Consider the following 23,622-nt stretch of genomic DNA (forward strand, 5'->3'; position numbering starts at 1 on the left):
CCCTCTTCTCAGCAAATACTCGCACAGCAGATTCTGCGTTGGCGTTGCATGTTCTCCGTGCATGCAGGCAGCAGCGCGCGGCAGAAGTCGCAGGGCGCCTTTTTCAATGCAGGGTCCTGTTCTCGTTGCGACAACTGCATTCATGAGGCTGACGCAATGTGCAGCTTCTGCCACTGTCGGGCCTGAATCGCCTGTGCTGTAGCTTTCCGTGTCGACTTCATCACTGTCGCTAGTCAACACTTCGGCGACAACAGAGGTAACAATGGCGAAAAGCGGAACCTCGTAGCCAACGTCTCTTCGTGGTCGCAGCAGCACTGCCGAGCAATTTCTTCGCCTTCCAAATGCCCCACACCGTAGTCAACAGTAGATCCCTGTCGCATGCCAGCACAGACTTCTTCATGTCATGTTCGATAGCATGAACAATGTCTCATTTTTCTTCTATGCTGAGCACCCAGCGTCTTTTTTCTCCGAGTTTCGGCATGACGCGAGTCCTTGTTTGCACAACACCACAACACTCTCTGGCACAGCGCCGAAATGGTGTTGATGTTGATGTAGCTTCATGAGCAAACGCACAGGGCGCTTGGAGACCCTTCTGATCTTTGAGGCTTGTTGTTCTGCCAGGCCACTCGATGGCGACAACACACCGCCGTGTTTGCGTGACGAAAAGTGGAAACGCTACATGTTAACCGATGCGTACGCAATAAGCTGGTACAGTTTATATGGATACAAAACACATTATGTTCAATGGCTGCTGAGTCGGGGATTTGACTTTACTACTTTTAAAACGAAACTACTGTATAAGCGGGTACGGTTTAATGAGGTTTTACTGTATTATTCTTCTCTTGCATTTGCTGCACTGATGTAGTGGAGTGTTGCGAAGGCACCAAGCAGGGCTAATTAGAGATTTAGTTTTTCCTAGTTTTACTGTGACAGCTCTTACAAACCACGAAATGAATATGCGTCCTGTTGTCCACATGTTTACATTGTAATAGCAGGTGTAACAGTTTAGTTAAATTATGGGGGTCTAAAAATTTCCCAAAGCAGGACTCGGGCTATGGGGGGGCGCTGTAGTGGGGGAAGTTCAGATTAATTTTGGCCACATGGGGTTTATTAAAGTGCACCAAAAGCACAGACTCTGGCCCTAACGGAATGCAGCTGCCACAGACAATGGTCGAATCCCAGACCCTTGGCTCAGCAGCAGGATGCGACAGCCACCCACCAGCAGGAAACTCTACTGAAACCACAAAATTTACAAATTTGGGCTTGTTCTACGATTTTACAAATGTTGGGTCAACCTTTATGAAAAACTATGTTTGCGAAAAGGTTTTATGCGTTCATCCCCAACAATATTCTTGGACGTTTCCTCATGGTGAAAGGACGCCAGAGGAGTACTTGCTTTGAGCAAGCTTATGCAGACAAGTTCCTATAGCTTGCAAAATCAGCAACAGCAAAATAGCTTCAAAAGACACACTGTTCTCAGAACAATGTGTTGCTTGTAAATCATTGCTGTTCTAAGTTTGTTGCTTCTTGTCTGCTGCTTCTGAACGTAAACCTTTGTTAATAAAGTGAGTATGCATCAGGACTCGGGAAGTGTAGTGTGTGGGGGCGAGAGGCGGGATCATTTTGCTTGCAAAAGTTTTCGTGTTTGTCTGTGTGTGCGTGAAAACAAGGGCATAACATTGTCCCCAGGGAGCCAGCACCCCCTGCAATAGAGCCTGGGGTTCTGACCTGCACTACCTCCATCCCGCCCCCCCCCTCCTAGTTCTGGAGCCCCCTATTTCCCTACTATTATGAGTAAGGAATTATATTCCCTACTCCCCCTAACTCGAGTGCTGTGCCCGTGGGTTTTCTTAGGAATTTTAGAGCCCACAGACTGGCAGGTGTGTAACACCACAGCCACTGAGCTACTATGGAAAATAATTTTTCAGTTGTCTAAAAAATGAATATATGTTATGAAGCAGCAGCAGGGAGCAATTTACTTATGTTTTGGCTCACGCCACGTGTGGTTCTCGCACATTTTGCAGGAACAGACGGACAAACTGCTCGACTGCACACATCGTCAAGTCTGACACCACTTGCATAGCCCGAAAGCACACAAAGAAATGAATTTCAAGCAAGGCTGCACTCTGCACTCACATATAATCCAGCGCTCCATGGTCTCTAGGGAGAGGTATTCACAGGGCATCTGCAATAAAATGCAAGAAAAGCCACTCTTGCTTCACTTTCAGCACAGATAGTATTTTATTTACTCTGATAATGAACACTTTCTTTTTCTCCAGAAATCCAAAGCAAATCTGGGGGGCACATGGTAAATGTTAAGAAAAGTTTTTTGGAAAATCATAACTTGAAAGTAAATGGTAATGACAAAAAAAAATGCATTGGGTAACTATGCCTTGCAGTAAATACACATGTCTCCCATCAGCATATAGTGATAGCATTTTGTACATGCTAAACAGTGACAGATTTTCAGTCTATTTGGTCCTCGAAAGGTGCAATGTGTTCATTCATAGCAAGCATCTTGCCCTACTGCTTCCGCTAGTGGACCATGTGGGCCATACACCAGCCACACAAGTCGAATTATGGCCCATCACCCACAGCAAAATGCAAGACAGGCAGAAAAGTGACGAACAGGCAACGCTGTCACAAAACGGTAAGCTTGGCTTAATCAAATTCCATCGAGGGGATGAATGATGTGAATGTGCTTTCACTACGGCCACCTTGGCGGAGACGCCTGTCTTATGTCAGCCATGCCATCAGAGTTCCGCGGGCACAAATTTGCTTCAGGGGCTATGCAGAATCACCTTTCCTGTTGATGCTCCCTATTCGGCCTTTAGGTCAACTTGTTACTAAAGCTATATCAAACTGTAGAACACGCATGCCAGGATACATCAAAGCGAAGCTTTGATGAGGTGGCAAGACAAAAACAGTGCATTACGATACGAGACGCACAGTGGATTTCAGTGACAAACACGCATCTGCTCACCATCCAGAGGTGTGACACTTTGTATCTATAGATGGTGAGTAGAAACATTCTTTTCATTAACCAGGGCACTGGAACTTAGGGCATACCACACAAACTCTTTTAAATAGCCTCTAGTTAGCCTAGCAAAAGCAAGGAATGTAGCCCACATAGTTTTGACGAAGAGTACACAATTTTGTACCTATGTAAACACCAGCTGAAACGTATGGTGACACATGCAACATGCTGGACCGACTAAGCCATGAGACTGGATCAGATTGCCGACGACACATTATAATTTCAAGGTTGCTTACTTTCCTGGGCACATGCATGCTCGATAAAGCATCAAGAGTCTTAGGTCACATATTTAACAGTGTTTCCGGTTCTTAAACATCACCATGAAGTGACAATATTTGGACTTTATCGACAGCAAGTAAGCAGTTGACGCAGTAATGTAGGTGCAAGGACAATCATTGCCAACAAGTACCCACCGTCTCGGTTTGTGCGGGCGTGAGCATCTGTGCAGGGGCCACCAGAAGGCTGAGCATCTGGCTTTTGCGCCAATCATCGGCGGTGAGGTTGCGCCGAGGAAACACCTGTTGCAGCGAGAGCAAGGCCTGGAACAGCGTCTGCAAAGAACCAAATAAAACTGCTTCAGGATTCAAGAAAGTACACCACACACACAAAAAGAGAAGAGCCTCCATCAACACACTTTTTGCGAGACTGTGAGAACACGATGCAGTACATCTAGGAAATGTGTCAAGTGACCATACTCATGGCAGCATCGTGGGAAGCGGGTCTGCGCTATGAGAAAACTGCGAAAATGTTACCAACAAGGAACACATTCGCAAGGTTCAACCATGTATACAAAACTCCGAATTTGATGGACGGATGACAGAGCGAGAGCACTTTTATTCACTACAAGTTCTGGCCAACACTTGACAATGTGGCAGGAAAGAAAGCGCACCTGATAATGGCAATGTTTTGTGTTGCGCAAAACAAGTGGCAGCTTCACCTGTGCCGAATTCACCTAATCGTGCAACACAGTCTGCAGTAGCATCTGAAGTGGCTGATGTACACGTATAGGACAGTGGCTGAACGACCCTTTGGTCTTGTGGTGCAGGTGAAAATCTCATTTGGCCCAGTGACAAGCAATCTTGGGACAGAATCTGATACACATCTATACACTGGATATGGTGTAAACTTAACCTGAAATATTCAATAAATGTAGTGGTACCAGCTTTATACACATCAATGAGAGGCATTCGGGAAAAAGAACTATTGAAATAGTTTCATAAACTTTTCATAGACTTGCGCATACTGCGAGTGTACCTATTTATTGTAGTATAAAGCTGCTCTTACTATTTTGACTTTCAGTGTGCATTGCACGTTCTGTGCTTCGAGAAAACCAAAAGAAGAAAAAAGAAAAAGAACACTCCTAGGAAACATTAACGAGACCATGCCCTAGGGTGTACGCAAGAAAGCAACAGCAACAGTAAATACCTTCACAGCTTTCTTTACTTCTCATGTGCATAAGCTCTACAGCATAACTTCATGGAAAATGTAAAAGCTCTCTAAAATGGCCATGGCAACAAATTTTTTAGATTAAGTTATGCATGTATGTCAAACCTTTTGCATCCCACAGCAAGCTGGCAAATATTGAGTTCATTTGGTGTAGTATTAGTAATTTTTTAATGCCGCAGTTGAACTGTATGCAGTCAGTCTGGCGACACTGAGTGGTCACAAAATAAATAGGCACCCCTGGAAACGGCTCCCTCAAGTAACAGAAGCTGTTCTCGAAGGCCGTGCTTTTGTGTACTGTACATACCAGAAATGAATACAGGTACTACTCGAAATATTCCATGGCCACCATGCATTGCTTTGTTCTTGCATTAGCGTTTCAGCACATCTCTGTGGTTTACTACTACTTGTTATCATGCAGGAGAAGTAATTGCATGCGAAATTCACTGGTGACACCGTTCTTACGTAGCCGGGTGCTAGAGCGCGTGGAGAAAGATGTCAATGTGGTCTCAAACTGTTTCAAAGCAGACGACAAAGAGGTGGGTGGACCCTGCAGTTCCTGACATCACACAGCCTTACCAATATGGCAGTTGGTGCTGGTGGGAGGAGTGGATAGGCGATGATTTCGAATTGAAATTTCTGGTTAAAATATGCGCAGAGAGCCCAGTTCTTTTGTGTGTATAACCATATTGGACCCTCTACTCTCAGTTACAAATATAAACAGAACTGTTGGACCACCTTGTCACGGACCCTTTAACTTACAACCACAGAATCTGCTCTTCCAATAGTGCAGTGTTGAAAGGAATGTCCAGAATAATGGGCGAAATATGCCTATGACAAGATATTCGTGAAGTGGTACTGTCAACAGTTATGCTAAGCAATATGTGATTAGACCTAATCCAAAGCTCCTATTTCATCCGATATCCTCTTTGAGTGAGATGAGCGGCATGCTGGTACGAGAAGTATCAACCTGCAGCACAAACAGCACAAACAACACGTACACACAGCAGCAACCCACCAGAACGTCCACCGGAAAGAAATAGAACAAAAGTGAGAAAACGGTGTACGGAGGACCGACGACATTGGCTATATCTGCGGCTATGGCCACTCCGTTGATTTCCACGATGATAATGACGATGTGCATTCGGTATTGGCTCCAGTTTTACTAATGAGCCAACATCAATGGAAATAGGCTTTCATTTTTATGCAGGATTGACACAAAGAACTGTTCTTGGAGCAACTATGCAGAACTAGCATAGCTGTTCCAATTATGCACAACTAGCATAGCTGTTCCATCATTGCGTTGCTTGTAAGCATTTTGGAGACAAGTTTGGCACCAGCTTCTCCAGCCTTACAGCACTGCTCAGTAGAAACGTGGACGGACAGCCTTAAGGTTAAACCACACATACATTTGCCAGCACGCGCAAGCTCATGCTAGTGCACCTACTCATGCGCAGATGATGCGGGACATATTGTACGCATTACATGTGCAGCACGAGCACAGATGTCTGCTCCAGACAGACATCGGGGCTTTGGCTGCCACTCTCCTGTCCATGCAGCTACGACGTGGTGCAATCAACACTTGGTGTGGCAGATTTATGTCATACGAGAATATGTTTTTTTTTTGCTTTCTATCCTGATCTAATGATTCTATAACTAAAACGGCTGCATTTGTCGTTTGAGCATTTTGAAGCACTGTCAATGACAACGTACAATGCAATGCCTGTCAAAACGGCTACGGGTGAGCCAAAAGGCCACACATTGGCATGCGTCTGTTGTAGACGCAAGCGGCCATTCCTTGCTAGGCACAACAAACACAAGGTCCGCAGGCGCAAGCTTGCGAGCGTTAGCAAGCATACATGTGGTCTGGGCTTTATGCAGGACAAACCTGCATTGGTTTGCCGTGCACTTATTTGGAGGGCTTTCACCAGCATGTATATGCTTTGGCATGGCCGTTTCAGCTGAAAGTTAAATGCCTAAACGCTTGGATAAGAGATATAAGTGGAGTTGGACGTGTAGTGCTATGCACAGATCAACTGGTGGTCTCGCAGTACGAGTGCAAGGAAAGGAAGGCACAGTTAAGCATAGTGGAGGACGAGATTATTAAATTCAGGTTTTTGGTGCATTCAGCTCATGCGAAATGTAATTGGAGATCTCACGCAGGAAGAAGCTTTTGCCATTTAGTGAACTTAGGCAGTTCCTTGTCACCAATGACATGACAGCTCCTTATAATTGTATATTTTAAATAAAATGATCAACAAAGGGTTGGCCTCTGTCACCTTGGAATGTGGCACAAACTCGTCGGCGAGCTTCTTGAGGGGTGGGTCGTACTCGACGATGAGCTGGCCTAGGCGGGGAAAGCTGTTGTCACTGTGGCCGTGCGTCATCTCGTGGGCTGTGTTGAAGAGACCCAGTACTGCCTTTCGGTCCTCCACGCGCGACAGTAGGATCATCAGTGTCACGTAGGCCGCCACCAGGTCCAGGTACGCTTTGGTCACGTCGAAGTTGAGTGTCTGTGCACAGAGAGGCAAAGTGTTGGGACACGACACTGCATCATGCAAGAAGACTCGTGGAACACCTGAACATACAGTACGGTCTGTACTTAAAGGGAACATGTAATTAGTACTCCAGCACCAATTGCCAGCTCAGATTTGGTATGAAGGCCTGTAAAAATATTTTTATCGATAGGCCTCTATCTAACACATCGTATGTAGTGAAGCTGAATAGATATCGAATATACATTGGCCTGAATGCTAATTTTGTGTTCCCTTTAAGAGTGAACCATACTGTACATCAAATTACAATTGCTCACAAAAAAATATGTGCGAAGGCCAGCAAACCCAAGAAACTGCGACAAGGCAACATGTAACTCCCTACAGCTGATTCCGAAAAATGATAAGCTCAAATGCATTCATAATAAGCTGAACCGGCCAAGTACTCACAATGTCCAAATGAAGCTGGAAGGAGTCGATCGTGGTGAGCAGCTCGTTGACGTGGTCCTGAAAAGGAAGTTTGTGAATTGGCAAGTTCCCCCAACATATCCATACAGGAACACAACTTCAGCTGCAAAACTGAAATGCGTTGCACCTCACCCTAAAATCGAGGAGGTCGACAAACGTGTAGTAGTAGAGTGACAGCGACTTCATGATCTCCTGGCGAATGTTGAAGACTGCTTGTAGCTGGGCCTGTAAGCAAGAAATCAGATTCAGAGGAAGTTTTTTTTTATTATTATTATTGACTTCAGTTTGCCAGTACACGCACTTGGTGAATTGAGTTACCCCAAGAATTTTATTGCGAATATTCGGAAATTTCGAATCGTATATTGTTAATCTTCGTATTCGATTCGGATACCAGGTATTCAGAAATGTTCAAATATTCGGTTGGATACGAATATTCCAGACAAATCGAATATGTAACTGGTTGTGCGGGAGCAAACACGGTTGTTGGAGTTCGCTTCTGTCTAATCTAAGAATATATGTGATATTGTGCTAAATTTTGCGACAACTACATGCTGCTGGCGAAACTTCTCCTGTAAAGCGCGCTTAGCCACCGGACACCTAAGCACAGCGGAAAAGCCAGCCTCTCAGTAGTAAAGGGCACGGGTTTGCGGACAGCAAGAATGCACCTCTTTGCGCACAAGATGAGGACAAGGAAGAGGCTGAGATACACAAGCGCAGGGCGTACCCGCAGCAGCTAGGGCGCACTCGCTAGCAGCGCCACACCCAATCCGAGCTTATTGCTTGACAGCAAATGCGATGAGAGACGGCTGGCACAGGCGCGCCTCAAACGCCTTTGAGGTTGCGGGCATTCTTTTTTTTTTTATTTCAGATACTGTTAATCCCAGTGGGATTTTTACAGGTTGGGCATATATTATATGCTCACAAATAGCGACAAAAGCAGGTTTACATAATTTCAACAATGATATTTGCAATCGACACGAAGCAGACATGCACATATGGCAGGAAATAAAACATGAATGATAACAGTGCATTTGGCAAAAAGGGGTGAAATTGCATAAGCAAATATAATGCTTATACAGATTTTATCTTATACAACGACGTGAGGGGTGCGTTATTTCCGGCTAGCATAATCTAATTATTGCACAACAGTTCTTCTACAAGGGTTACAAATTTCGGCAAGGATGTGTTAGTCGTTATGCAGGGGTCCAGGCTATTCCATTCTCTTATTGCAAGAGGAAAGAACGAATATCTAAAACAGTCAGTGCGAAATGCATATTCTCTAGGTGTTAGTGAATGCTTATGACGGGAAGGTCTGGTGTCAGCTAGGGATATATAGAACGAAGTATTTATTCGTAATGCATTGTGTATTAATTGGAACAATAATTTTAGTCTTGCTAGTTTGCTGCGGTTTCGCAGAGTAGGAATATGAGCTTGTTTTAGCAGTTGGGTAGGTGAATTGCTATTCTTGTATTTGTTAAAGATGAATCTGATTGCCTTTCGCTGCACTCCTTCTAGTTTGTTAATAAGCTGTTGTGTATAAGGAAACCTAATTGTGTTACTATATTCGAGAACTGGGCGAATAAATGCGTTGTATGATAGCAGTTTAATTTCCGGTAGCGCAGCTCGACATCTTCCTCTGAGGAAGAACAGCCGTTTTAAAGCAGGTGGTATGATACTGTTAACATGCGATTCCCATCTTAGGTCACGTGAAATGATCAAGCCAAGATATAAGGAACGGGTTGGCAAGAATAGACAGCTAGTGGGAATAACTCAATTCTTCTAGTTAGCATGAGTCAAATACACAATTCTTAAGTATAAGGGCATACTAGTAATTTATTTTAGCACTGAAAATGTAATTTCGATGTTCAAATATGTTAAGATAACCAAACTTGCTACTAAATGGATGTGCATATTGTTCAATATTCGAGGCTAAGTATTTGCAACAGGAAATTTTGATATTCGCACACCCCTAAAAAAAGAAAAACAGGTTGACAGCGAGGCAGGAGTAGACAGAAGAAACGTGAGATTGATTTCAAAAGTGTTGCTGTGCATCACAACGATGGGCCAATCGAATTGACAAGGCTAGGCTAGCCAACTACCCCAACAGGTTCGAACTTGATTTGCATTGCCGAGAGTGACTTCAAGAATACTGCAACACATTTTGGCTTCAATTTTCAATTTCAATTCACTTTATTTTCACTTTCTATCGACATAACCGTGTGAGAGAAAAAAGCTGCCAAAGGGTAACTAGACGGAGGCTCTCACACCCCATTGCATATGTTACATACATGCAACCTACATATGCCCGAGAAGTGAAACGGTCATGTAGATCTATTGCAACAAATATGCTATAACATGTTTATGCAAAATAGCAATCCATATAACAGAGACAAATTTCCAAAGTTTATCATTTTACACTATTGATCGCGTTTGGCTCCAGTAAGTAAGGCACAACTTTTGGTACTTGATCCATTTTAGCATTTTATCATTTCAGTTCAAATATGTTTCCTAGCAAAGAAGCAGTCGTGGCTTGTGGCTGGCCAATCGATATAATATGTTTTTCTAAATTTTTCATTTGTTTGTTTTAGCAACCTGTAGTGAGGTACAATGAAGAAGTCTGTCCTGTAAATTGTACTATTATACACTAATTGGAAGCAATTTTTTATTCCAAAGTTCCACACAGTTCAGGAATGCCATAGCAAAGGACTAAGGATTAATTTTAGCCATCTGTGGTTATCCACCGTGCACCCAAGTCTAGCACAGAGGTGTTCTTGAATCGTGCCCCAGTTCGAATGACATTGCTGTGGTCAGAAACTGAACTTGCAGTCTAGTTACTTGGCAGCAGAACAGCCAGTTAAATTAAGTTTAATGCCATAAAAGCGACTAAAGCTATGCTGTGCCAACCACAAGGTGACAAACGTTCATTCGAAATAGAAGCAATCATAGTTACATTAGTTTCTAAGTTTTTCTAAAAGCCAATGTCGTATAAAACCGAGAAAAAGAGATTTACAAAAAGGCAGAGAGGTCGGCCGGAGCTATAACTTGCTCTGGCCTGCTACTCTACTCTAAACTTGAAAACATACCCAAATGGTACAAATGAATTGTCTCCCAAAATTAAAGTGGGGTGTAAAGGTATGTGCAATTTGTATAACTATCAAAAGTATTTTTGTCTCTGTGTCAATAGCACAACCTGTAATTAAAATGTGTTTTATCCTAAGTGGTTTCTAGCATTCGTTGCATATAGGTTGTTATTCCTTCCTCAATACATAGTGGCGCATTAGATGGCTTCCTATACATAAGCAACACAGAACCACCTCAACAAAACATTCTTGGTGCCAGCATGTTTTCCACTTATCAAGCAGGGTTTTCGTGAAGTAAACCTCGATATTAGTGCCATTTGCGTTGGCACTTTGAAGAAACAGCCTGGTGAACAGCTCAAAGGCTGTTCTTTTATGGCATCGTTGTTTTAGACACTATGCTTAGAGGCTAAGTACTCAAGTATGTTTGTATTTCGCCTCTGTCGACACATGGCTGCCATAGATGGGAGTCGAACCCATCACCTCGCGCTATGCAGCGGAACACAGCCATTGTAACGAGTAGACAGTGAGTCATGGTGATGGATGTGCTTTACGCATGATGCATATGTACTGAGCGTGATGAATATTATCAATGGTTCATTGAACACACAAAATCAAAACACAGTCTTTTCCTGGTGCAACACTTACGCTGTTGCCCCTGATGTCAATGTTGGGGAAACGCCGCACCACATGCTTGATGGCCGATTCAAGGTTTTTGTCAGAGAGGAACGATGGCTTCGACTTGGCGTCACCACAAGCCTGGGCGTAAGAGGAACTGCGTCAGTGCACATCTTGCCTCGCACAACGAATATGCTGACACGCTGAAATTCTCCAAAATTTATCGCGGGAAATTGCCCAATTTTGGCACTGGCACGATAAAACACTCCAAATATACAATTGTGAATTTTTCATGATTAAATAGCACCCTCTGTTTCAAATAACACCTTTTTTGAAAAGGGTAATTATTTCCTGCCAAGCACCTTGTACAAAGCGAAATAGTCACGTCAAGCACATTCGTTACACTTTCTTTATAATTTAGCACTGAATGGCTCACAAGTAATGCATAACTACAAGATTGGAAGCCTCACAGTAAAAAAAAACTGTCAGTATGTGTCCCAAGGAATGAAATTTTCATTAGTGGTCTGGGACACGAGCCGCTTGAACCTTTTTTTGTAGAAAACAAATTTTGCTTGTTACGTAACTTTTTATAAAGAAGACAAATTTTGTTTGTAGTCAGTGTGCTCAAAAAAGGAGCACATATTCAGGCACATTTTAATTTATTTCTACCCTATGCTTCCAGTGAGCTGCGTAATAAGTTTAGGAAATGTGATAGCTTGCAGAGCTTTAGGGACAGCTTGCACGACGCATTTTACTCGTGAGTAAACTTTACTCGCGGCCATGAAGCCTTGCGCTAAATGAAAGTACGCTTTACCAGTGGCTAGCCAGGAAGTTGTTTGGGTGAGAGCACGCACTTCACCGAGGGAGGATGGTGGGGCATACGGGTGTTATCGCACGTCATTTTATGCCAGCTATCCATGGTACACACAGAAATTTCACGGGAAGGGGGGGGGGGGGGGGCACGTGCCCGGTGTGGCCCCCTCTGGCTACGCCCCTGCGTTGCACAGTAAACTGTCTATCGAAACTTGGGCGAAACTGTTTCCCCAAACTGCTTCTTTACAACTTAGTAAGCAGCAGTCTACTCCTATTTGCGCGAAGTTCCCTATTCACGCCCAGGTAAACTCTTCTGTCAAACTTGTCCCTGTTTTCCAAGTCGGTAAGCTCACGAACGTCTACTCGTGATAAGCGTCCACCGCAGTTTCGCGTTAAGCGCAATCTCCAACGAGCAAGCCACTTGTTTATGAAATCATTAAAGGAAGGGAAGCCAACGGCCGAAGTCATTGTTTCACGCAGAAGTGCGCGGTACACCCCGTGAAACCAGCGTTTATAGGGTTTCTGCGACAATTTATGCGTGTAAACAACTCGTCGCCTACAGCTTGGAGTTCGTGGAAGTGAATCCGCTTTATCAAAATAACAGTTGCAGTTTTTTAAGAGAACTCTGACAAGCCGCCGCGACACACCCAGCTCACGGATAGTTTGTCCGTGGTTCCGGGCGAATACGCACGGAGATCCGTACCGTCCGAAGAACGCGGAAAGTGCACGGACGGTCACCTTTTTGATGTTATATATTCGCGTGAGCATTCCAACGCCTCGGTCGTTGAGGATGGTCAGCTTCTCGGCGATCCGCTGAGTGGTGACTTGAAGTGATCTGGCCATGTCGACGCTCAGTCCGTCCTCCGCTCACCCACAACCCGACGGAACGGCCGAAGCAGGGACGCACATACACACACAACACCACGGCGAAAAGAAAAAAAATCACGCGGCAGAAACTCACTTGACAAACATCGCGCGTCAGAGGCGCCTGCTTTGATCGAGCAGGGCCTCGGCATAAACACACACAGGAACGAAACGCGGCCGCACGTCCATAGCACACAACAAGCGCGCTACCGACGATGAGCAATCCGGGCAATGCCGGAAGCGACTCTGCCCTATATTTCTGATTCACGGATGTCTCCGGATTCTCCGCATCTTCGCAATACGCTTCGCAGTTAATTTCTGATGCCACGGTCGTGTGGCGCTGCTAACCAAAGCTTTATGTTTCAAAAGCGTTGTTTTTTATCATTAATATTCCAAATAAATAATAATTAAAATATGTATTTAGGCTATATTATAAACTTTAAGAGCAATAAAAAGATTTTAATATGTATACTTTACTAATTAGTTTCTTTTGTAAGCGTCCAAAATACAACGCCAAATGAATGATGTGTTTGGCCTGTTTAGCTCTCGAAATCGCTTCCGCCACATTCAACAAGTAAAAGCATAGCCTTTAAGATTCGCAATTTAGATTGAGAGGGTGTTACATTGAGAGGTTCGAATTTGAGCCCCATCTAATATCTGCGTTTCTTTTTTTTTAAACAGCATTGGGAACAATTCATTAAAATTTACTAAATAAGAAAATTAAGGTTAAGTGGATAGAGATGGTTGTTATCAATAAGTGGCGTCTAGTGTGTACTAGACTATGGTCAAGTGGCACGAACGGCGCTTTCCCGCTGAGGCTTCCGCGTGTGGAAAACTTTTGCGAGGGCGCTGCGAGCGAACTCTCTAGGGGTGAAGATGTGCTTCGTGGCATATTCGACGCAATTTCGCTGCGGGAGCTGAGACCGATTGCACGCGTGCGCTCTTATAATTGTACTTAATTTCGACTGAAAATTTATATTGTCACTTTTTTGCTACGTATATATGCATACTTGACGTACAGGTTATACAACATGATGTCTTCAATTTTGCTGTCGTTGTCAAGTGTGGACTGCTAGCGAGCGTGTGTCCGTTGTGCGGACGCTGGCGGACACCCAGTTTTTCTCGCAGAAAGTCTGTGATGTAAAATTTTTTTATGGTTTTATATGCTTTGGTGCGCCCGCGACTCTTGTAGGCGGGTACCAATTGTAGTTTAAGCCAGGCCAACTGCTATTTTTAACACTGTTTTATAAAAGTAACACGTAAATTTTGACACAGAAGCCGCCTATCTACAACATGAAGCTATGAAAGCAAATTTTATTGATATCGTGTCATTTTACGCACGCTTCTTGTTGGTGGAATATAGAACAGGGAGAATGATCAAAGGAAACAACATTATAGTAAAATAAACCAGGTTTATTGACTGCGTGTTGCGAAGAGATGCAGATGACCAATGTACTATTTCTAGGTAAATCTAACACTCTAAAACCGTTGCAACCTTTGGGGTGTGTATTTGCCGCACAACGATAGTCCTCATCGGTCTTGCTTGCGTTTCCTTTCTTGAAAACGCTGCGCTCGTTACTTTCCTGTCGAGAATGCTCTGCCACGCTGATAACGCGTTTGCCGTTCGTGACTTGGAAGTACCGGGCTTGCAGCGTTAAAGACATGGCGGCAAGACAGATGGCGATTATACTTGTGTGGCAAATATACACCACAAAGGTTGCAACTGTTTCGAGAGTGAAGGGTACATTGACATATTTATCAAAGACATACATCTAAGAGGAAAATTATCAACTATTCTAAATGCACTGATTAAAAAAGTGAAAACTCCCTACCGGAATAAACGTGTTTCTTTTAAGAGCCGCACCAGCCCCAGGTGAACCAATTGACTTTCCAAGAAAAGGAATCAAGACAATTATTAGGCGTTAATGGGAATAACAGTGTTAGGAAGAATATATTGCATATTTACTCAGACTGAATCGGGGAGACCGGGAAGTCTCTATACCAATGTATAATCTCCGTGGCTTGTCTGGCGATCTCCTTCAACGTGCCAGCAGGCGAAAGGAAGTAGAAAGGTATAGTCTAATCGAATAGTATTTGCTATTCAGATCGTGTTCGACTTCTGAATTCACTAATAAAAGTCACCGAATAGCCGTTTGCGCTAGAATGTATAACGCATAACGGCACGTGCGTTTGAAGTCTCGAAGTGATAGTGGCCGTTGCAAGTGAGGACTCTTATTCCGAATGACTGTGCTGCTGGAGAATCTTATTGGCTGTTGAGCAGAGGCGCGCCAGTTCCTTAGAGAAGTAACGCATGGTGCTAATCATTTCTGTTGAACAAGTTCGCAGCTGTCATTCAATATAAACACTCCGTTTTGGGGCAGCCTGTAAACCTGCTAACTTGATTCAAGCAAGGAAAAAATTTTTTTTTGGCAGTATATCACCATGTCTGCAACCAACTAAAACTGGGTGCCCAATGTGGTACCACGCTTACCTTCTTCAACGAACACAGCAGATCTACAAATATATCTACGTGTGTGTATGTACATGTGAGGCATGCCGTTCCTTTGATTGCTTAATTATGGTTCTTATGATAGTGCACAGGATAATGAAAGCAGTCGTGTATACTACAGAAGCTGCTTAATTGAGCGGGCGTATAGTTGGGGACGGCATTAAATCTAGACATGAAATATAAGATAAGCGCAACATGTCTCTCTCAGAAATCAGACTCGAGAGTAATTTCTTTCGTTTACACCCGTGAAAAATGCTGAAGGACGCAGCTACCTCATTTCTTCTTCTGTTTCTTTAATTAAAAAAATTCTGGCGTTTTACGTCTGGCGATATGATTATGAAGCATCCTGTTCAGTTCATTACCTGGTGTTCTTTGACGCTGCAACTAAACGGAAGTACACGAGTGTTTTCGATTTAGTTCCCATCGAATTCCGGGGCCTGCTTTGAACCCGTGAGCTCGAGGCTACCACGCCGCCCTTTTTTTTCGTTGTTGTTGTTAATAATGGACTGGACAAAAATTTCACATGGCTTACGGGCCAAATTAGATTAGCATATATAATGGCTACCTACAACTGTTCTCGGCGCCCGTGGTCCGACCACAAAAAAATATAACCCGTAACAATTACTGCGCATTCTGTTACGCGAGGAAGGCGGAAACATGAATGGAATGTCGCACTGCAGCCTTTTTTCTTTGTCTATAAGAATACCTTCCGTAAATTTGAGTACAGGGCGCCGAACGGCCGGGGCATTAAGTGTTTTATTTGTTTGAAGCGGCAAGCAGAATAAGTTTACATATGTATTTCCGTTTGCGTTTCGCAAGACCTACTGATGAAAAACTGTATGCACAAATATACACACGAGAGATACATGCTGCTTGAAGACCAACAAAAATGTTTGTTCTCCAAACGGAACCACAGTGGAATGAAAGCCAACACTGCGGCCCCAGTGCACGCAATCACCGAGCGACATTTAAAAAAAAATGAAATAAGGAAGAGAAAGAAAGTAATCTATTCCTAAAACATAAATACATGTAATACCGAATTATAAACACCGTTTGAGCTGTCTGAACGCATATATCGACGCGCGAAGTAGTACGACTGACAATTCCGAGAAGTATCGCCAGCCGCTTCCAACGGCGTGACCTTGATGTGCGTGCGTCTATTTGTCGTACAAAAATCCCTCACGTGACCTGATCCTAGGTGCCTAGGGACAGCATCATTTAGGGATTTTTGAGAAGGCGCGATGCTGGCGCCGAGTGACGCCGTGGCGAGTTCGTCCTCGGCGTGATCGTTCTCTGGACCGCGCGTTGTTCCACATTGCTCATGTAATCGTGCGTGCGTTGCTTGTGTGTTGGTTGTAGGTTCTGTGTTACTTGGCGGAAAGCCGTGAGTAGTGGCGGTGCGGCAGTGCGGCTTTGGCCTCGGTGAGCTCTGGCACTACAGAATCTGCGTTGTGTGACCCGTGCTTTCTTGAGAACCCGGCGGTGGTGACAATTGAAATATCGAAGTGGCCTAGCGCCTCGGCAGCGAAGTTCTGCGAACCGCGATGTGGCGTCGCCGTGTCCGACTTTGCTTAACGGATATCGAGGGATTTGCTGCTCGCTGCAAGTCATGTAAATGCAACTGCGTCGACCGCCCACTGTTCAGCGCTGAATGTGTGTTTGGTGTGCTGTGCTTGAAACGAGTGGTGCAGCCGTGCAGCGGGGGTGGTGGTGGAGCAGAGTGGCTTAGGGGCTCCGTTGGCGCGTTCACAGACATGTCCCGTCTTGGTCTCATTAGCGGCTGTCGCGGGACTGTGGTGTGCTAGCTCCTTGCCTAGTATAAAGTTTACGACGCTAACACACAGCATGTTCACGTTTTTCCGCGCTATATGTCATTTGCATGACGGCCGAGTTGAAAACGAGACATATAGTGTTCTTTGCGTTTGTGTGTTGTAAATTACTTTCTAGTGTGGAAGCTCTGGGAGTCTTATTACGCAAGGAGTGCGAACGTAAACGTAAACACATATGTGTGTCTGAAATTTTGAATTACCCATAATGCCCTTTACGACTGATAAGTGGCCTACACGGCCTGTGTGAATCAGCTACCGTATGTTGCGACGCTCTTTCGTGTGGTAGAATGATGCATGGTGCGCGTTTATTTCTGTACTGTTGTAAAAACCATTTGTTTATTCACTCAATACAAATGTACGGCTTCTTCGCCGCAGTACAGCTTAGTTGTGCGGTGAAGCATACTAAAAGTGGGAGGGGGGCGCTATCAGCCAGCATAGTATGTCCACTTAGGCGACCTCAGAGGCGGCGGGTGCGCGAGTGTATAATTTAAGAAGTCTTATTATGTCCAGTGACAGTGTAGATCATTAACTGTAGCACCAAAGTAGTGGACCACTACCAGAACAAAGGCATGTAGTATGCCCATCTCAATTCTTGTGCTTATGCCAGTCTTTTTTACAGCAATAGCTGCTATGGGTTAACTCCCCTGGTTGTTCCGATGTCTACTGGTGTTGTCACTGGAATTCCCGAATTTCTTGCTAGAATATTGCAAATAAAGTTCTCATTGTGCTGCGAGGATTCAAACATACGATCAAAAGAGTGGCAGTCCACAATTCTACATTTCAGCCACTCTGCTGAAGGTACAGTCGTGGTGAATACTGATACCGGAGAGCGTGATCTAGCCAACAGGTGCCTAGATTGGCTAACACCTGCTCAATGTCTGCGTACTGTATATAGAGCTGGCATCCACACCTTCAAGTTCTTACACATGACCTTCCCACTTGTGAAGGCAGTCCTATGTTAAGTTTTCTTCTTGCATGTGATGACAATGATTGAGTGCATCTGCTTCATTAATCTTCTTCTAGTGCTTGGCTTCTCAGATTTACTGGATGGAGCTGTTGGTGTCTTGTTTTCCTCAAGCAAAGCGAGAGGCCTAGCAATGGGTAGCCCAAGTATAGATTTGAGAAAACCAAAACGAATTAAGCAGTAAGAAGCTAAAGGGTTGTTTTGGTGTGGATCAGTGGCTAAGTCCGGATATGAAAGAGGAGAAAGAAAAGCCGAGTATTTCCACTTCAACACTGAGGCACAACTCCCACAAATAAATACGACTCTTACTTATTTTAATTTTTTAAGGAGATTACCAACTTGCATTTGCAAGTGTTCACTTCAACAAACACTGCATGAAGTAAGCTTCCTGCGCATATTTCACCAGCTACTGCATCATTGTTTCACATTATGAGTGAAACTGCAATTTTCTTTATGCCACAACTAGCCCAATTTTGTGTTTTGCAGTAGGATGTTAGCAGTGCTATTAAGCCACTTAAATACTCGTGAATAGTAGTACAGAGAAAATAAAGTAAGAAAGCAGTGGCTTTTTGTGCGTAGACTATGCATACACCTGGTGTTCTTATGGTCATTTTTTCCCTATCCGCTAAACCATTCTAAACAAGAAAAGTTTATACACAGACCACAACTAAACCACAGGTATCGTTGGTAAACAAAGTATATTTATTCGGTGACATTTTCTACAGCCCTGCTATTGGGCTTTCCTTCCTTCCTTTTCAGCTGTGCAGGTTCATTAAGAAGTGATGATACAGTTTGACAATTTTAATCGTTGAAAGACTTAGCGAAACCTTTTTCGGGTTGTTTTTTCTTGGTTTCAGACTCTTCACATTGCATTTTAAGGCGTGCTTTCTGTGTTTGTTGCTTTTTCTTTACGGGTAGGGCATGTCAACATTTTTTACACCATTTCAAGTATGTGGTACCATAGACTGTTCTTAGATGGAGTCTTGCCCTTTCATTCTGTACAAAATGATGTCGGTTTTTTTGTGTCCAAAGCTGTTTTACAGCGTGATTGTAGCATTTTGCTAAGTTTTGCCTCTGTCACCCAAGCTTGAAAGATTGCTACCCACTGGTGGTGGCATGACACATGTCGCGTTTCTTCTTCAATAAAAGGAAGTCTATCACTTATCCTGTGCACTGGTTGTCTTTTGTGTCTTTGAATTGCAATTTCTTGCCTATATTTGCTCTTTTGTTGCATTTCAGATTAGGAATGGCTATCATAATTGACATTTAACCATACTGCACACAATGTGGATGATATGTAATTGCAATATATGGCCACCATAAATATAATAGAAGTTAATAATTCAAGAATAGTGCCTTTGCATGGTGGTGCAGCCATGAATTGTGGCTATAAGGTACCATCGCTGCAGATAGTACTGCTTGTGCAGAATGTAGTTCAACTCTACTACTTTCAAACATCATTGTGTTTATCTGCATTTGTATAGCTCCAGTTTCTGTGAACAACACACATATGGTGGAACAGTGGCTTGCACCTGCAGTTGGGTCCAATGAATAGCCAAATTTCTGCCTGTTTTCATGGTATTAGCATATTAGTAAAGGCAGTCGTCTTTATAGTAGCCTGTTTGCCCAGTGTAGAAGCCGCTGCAGGGTGTCAGGATCTCATACACATCTTCAGCTTTGCAGGGGACACAGCATCTGGCACATAGTTTGTCACAGGCCATGTATTCGGGGCAAGTTGAGTTCACTCACTAGCAAAGGGAGAACCAAGCTTCTCGGATATGAAGTAAACCGCCTGTATACTCGGTGGCCTTCATTTCGTGTGACATATGTGGTTATAGCGACCCTTGTTTTAAGCACTTCTTGTCCAGCAGCGGTCGTTTGCTTTTGAAACACTCAGGATAGCTTTCAGGAAGCTGGACAGGACTAACACTGAAAAACCAGCAGATGTTAATTGTCGCACTTATCATGCGAAGCTTCGTACAGTATGATGAGGGCGTAAATAAATGAGGGTGTTCCTCAAGGCCTTGTAGCACATGTCACGAGTTTGGAGCAACATGATGTATAGCACTTTTTTGATCGCATGCTATAGGTTTAGCAGGTGTGGCCATGGTTGAAGTGCAGTGCAAGGTCAAGAAAACAGATATCTATGAGCAGCACCCTGGTAAAGGAGACTCTGGGAAAACTAGTGGGAAGCCTGTTGAACATCTGGTTGACCCACTTGCTGGCTCTATCAGGCAAAGTATGATAAAGAAAAGGGAGTCATCAACACATCAGAAGGTTTTTACATATAAACACTGCTAAGGTCATAACATGCCAACAAGTCTTAGTGCGCAGGCTATGCATGACCAACTACATATGCCTTCTGTTCAGACATTGCTCATTGTAACTAACAAGGATGGAGTGGACAAAAAAAGAACAGCAGCTCCATTAATTTGGTTTCACTGGTATCAACAGTGTTTTGTAAGTGTACATTGCCATACTCCCCAATGCCTTCTTGGGTGACATCAGCAAGGACCAGCTTGAGGCAAGGGATTAATAGACGTCTTTACAAGCTAAAAATGCATGCATGCATGGAGAGCACATTGTGTCCAAAAAGTAGGCACTTCACAGGGGCACTGGAGAAGGAACAGGTTATTAACAGTGGGTAAAGACAAGCTACTAAACACCCAACACTGTTGCCATGTAACAACCTCTGAAACAATCCCTCTTAAAGAGGAAATCATCTTTGTGTATCCATAAAGAGGGCAGATGGGCAAAGCCCCTTCAGTAATGCTGCCAGCTTCAAAAGCCCATTTTGCACATCCTGAATGCTTCCTTCTTAATACTTTGCTGGGTGCAAGCATTCTACTGTCCAAAAGCTCTGATTGAGAGCACTGTTGGTTTGGTGGCAATAAAGTTCAGAAGCAATTGCAACAAACCTCCCTTCCTACTTGGCCTGGATGCTCACGGTGCTTATGAAGCAGCACCATGAGGCAAGCAAGGTGAACCGATGCCTCCAAGCCCTTGTTCGTTTATCACACTGTTCTGTTAGTAACAACCATGAGACTTGAAACCAACAAGCTCAAGCTCAGCACTCGCATGGTTACTGTGGAGGATCCATAAAAAGCACAAAAACAGAAAGAAAACTCAAGGGAAAGGATAAAGCACCATTTAACACTTAGTATTGCTACAGCCCACCCCCTTCTTTCATTTTGTCTGGTCGTGCTACATCTTTTTACTATATATAGGCATGAACTTAGGTGATATTCCGAATCAGTGTCCAATTTTTATATACAATATGTGCTGGTTCAAAGAGGTTCGAAACACTGCAATGGAAGCTTCAAGTAGAAAAGGTGCCTGGAAGATAAAAAAAGCTGTGCTGCAACCATCTCGGCAACATCTTGTCCCTTTAATAAAAATTGTGCTTCCATATTAACTTGAGCCCTCCAGTTTAGAGTAAAGTACCAGTGCACTTATGAACAATGAATCAATTCTCAATGAGCATGTGCAGTCCAGCCAAAAGCAGGGGCAAGAATGCGCATTGTGCTCCTGCATTGAAGGTGAATAACACGTACCATAATGGTGAATGTGCTTTAGTAAGCTTCCCTGCAATATGAATTTGTAATGTACAAAGAATTGTCAATGAAGCTTACCACGAGCACAGATGCACTTGCAAATTAGGTCACAATTAAAAATAATGAGCACAGTGTAAACCTATGTGCCCTTTCCACTCTTAGTATGCTTTACTGCATGACGCTAATTTTCACCCCTGTATTGCGGTGTAGCAAGCTATAATAGAAACTTTGCATAATTAGGCTTTTTAGGATTATCTTTCTCGCAATACACTAACATTTCGCGGTGAAGCCTAAGCAATGTACGGTGAAGCATACTAAAAGTGAAAAGGGGCCACTGTCACTGGACATAACAAGAGTTCTTTAATCATACGCTCGCGAACCCGCCGCCTCTCAGGTCGCCTAAGTGGACATACTATGCTGGCTGATAGCGGCCCCCTCCCACTTTTAGTATGCTTCACCGCGTAACTAAAATGTACTGCGGCGAAGAAGCCGTACATTTGTATTGAGTGAATAAACAAATGGTTTTTACAACAGTACAGAAATAAACGCGCACCATGCATCAGTCTACCACACGGAAGAGTGTCGCAACATACGGTAGATGATTCACACAGGCCGTGTAGCCCACTTATCAGTCTTAAAGGGTATTATAGGTAATTCAAAATTTTAGACACACATATGTGTTTATGTTTACGTTCGCACTCCTTGCGTAATAAGACTTCCAGAACTTCCACAATAGAAAGTAATATTATATGTCTCGTTTTCAACTCGGCCGTCATGCAAATGACATATAGCGCGGAAAAACGTGAACATGCTGTGTGTTAGCGTCGTAAACTTCAAACTAGGCAAGGAGCTAGCACACGACAGTCCCGCGACAGGCGCTAATGAGACCAAGACCGGACAAGTCTGTGAACGCGCAAACGGAGTCCCTAAGCCACTCTGCTCCTCTGCCACCCCCGCTGCACGGCTGCACCACTCGTTTCAAGCCCAGCACACCAAACACACATTCAGCGCTGAACAGTGGGCGGTCGACGCAGTTGCATTTACATGACTTGCAGCGATCAGCACATCCCTCGATGTCCATTAAGCAAAGTCGGACACGGCGACGCCACATCGCGGTTCGCAGAACTTCGCTGCCGAGGCGCTAGGCCACTTCAATATTTCAATTGTCACCACCGCCGGCTTCTCAAGAAAGCACGGGTCACACAACGCAGATTCTGTAGTGCCAGAGTTCATCGAGGCCAAAGCCGCACTGCCACTACTCACGGCTTTCCGCCAAGTAACACAGAACCTACAACCAACACACAAGCAACGCACGCACGATTACATGAGCAATGTTGAACAACGCGCGGTCCAGAGAACGATCACGCCGAGGACGAACTCGCCACGGCGTCGCTCGGCGCCAGCATCGCGCCTTCTCAAAAATCCCTAAATGATGCTGTCCCTAGGCACCTAGGATCAGGTCACGTGAGGGATTTTTGTACGACAAATAGACGCACGCCCTTGATGTGGCCCCATTTACTTCGATCGCAGCGCCGCCACAGTATTTTTCGTCGTCGTGCGCCTCACTGCGAAGCATGCGCCGCTCTAGCCGCTTGCCCCACTCAACAGTAACTCTAGTCCATAGAGTTAGTATCTTTATTCCAAATCCACGGCGTGTGGCATGCGTGTGGCATCCGGTGGTGTCCTCTGGATTTAAAATGCGAATCTTAAAGGCTACGCTTTTTCTGGTTGAATTTGACGGAATCGATTTTGAGACGCGGAAACACGTCATACGTCGGGTTTTGGATATCGCTTATTAACATTTTTATTTTCAAAGAAGCATGGTTTCAACCCCGAGCCGTCAGAGGTGCTGCAAAACAACCTCCCCGTACGATTTACGAAGCCCGACTTGTACACCATACCTGAAAGCATTTTTGTAGGAAACTCTATGCCTGAAAGGTAGCGAACGCAAGCT

General features: G+C 44.1%; 1 protein-coding gene across 2 annotated transcripts in view; it reads right to left on the bottom strand.

Annotated features, from left to right (window-relative positions):
* Hem (Nck associated protein 1 Hem) overlaps positions 1-13,061 on the bottom strand; it is a 55,743-nt gene extending 42,682 nt beyond the window's left edge. For both annotated transcript variants that reach the window (XM_050167560.3, XM_050167559.3), the window contains exons 1-7: positions 12,687-13,061; positions 11,166-11,276; positions 7,573-7,665; positions 7,423-7,479; positions 6,760-6,993; positions 3,451-3,588; positions 2,137-2,185 (exon numbers count right to left, since the gene is read on the bottom strand). In XM_050167560.3, coding sequence (XP_050023517.1) covers positions 2,137-2,185; positions 3,451-3,588; positions 6,760-6,993; positions 7,423-7,479; positions 7,573-7,665; positions 11,166-11,276; positions 12,687-12,791 — 787 coding nt within the window. In that variant the 5' untranslated portion in view covers positions 12,792-13,061. The remainder of the gene's footprint in view (positions 1-2,136; positions 2,186-3,450; positions 3,589-6,759; positions 6,994-7,422; positions 7,480-7,572; positions 7,666-11,165; positions 11,277-12,686) is intronic.
* Positions 13,062-23,622: the final 10,561 nt, after the last annotated feature.

This window comes from Dermacentor andersoni, chromosome 11, assembly GCF_023375885.2.
Source record: "Dermacentor andersoni chromosome 11, qqDerAnde1_hic_scaffold, whole genome shotgun sequence".
Lineage (NCBI taxonomy): Eukaryota > Metazoa > Arthropoda > Arachnida > Ixodida > Ixodidae > Dermacentor > Dermacentor andersoni.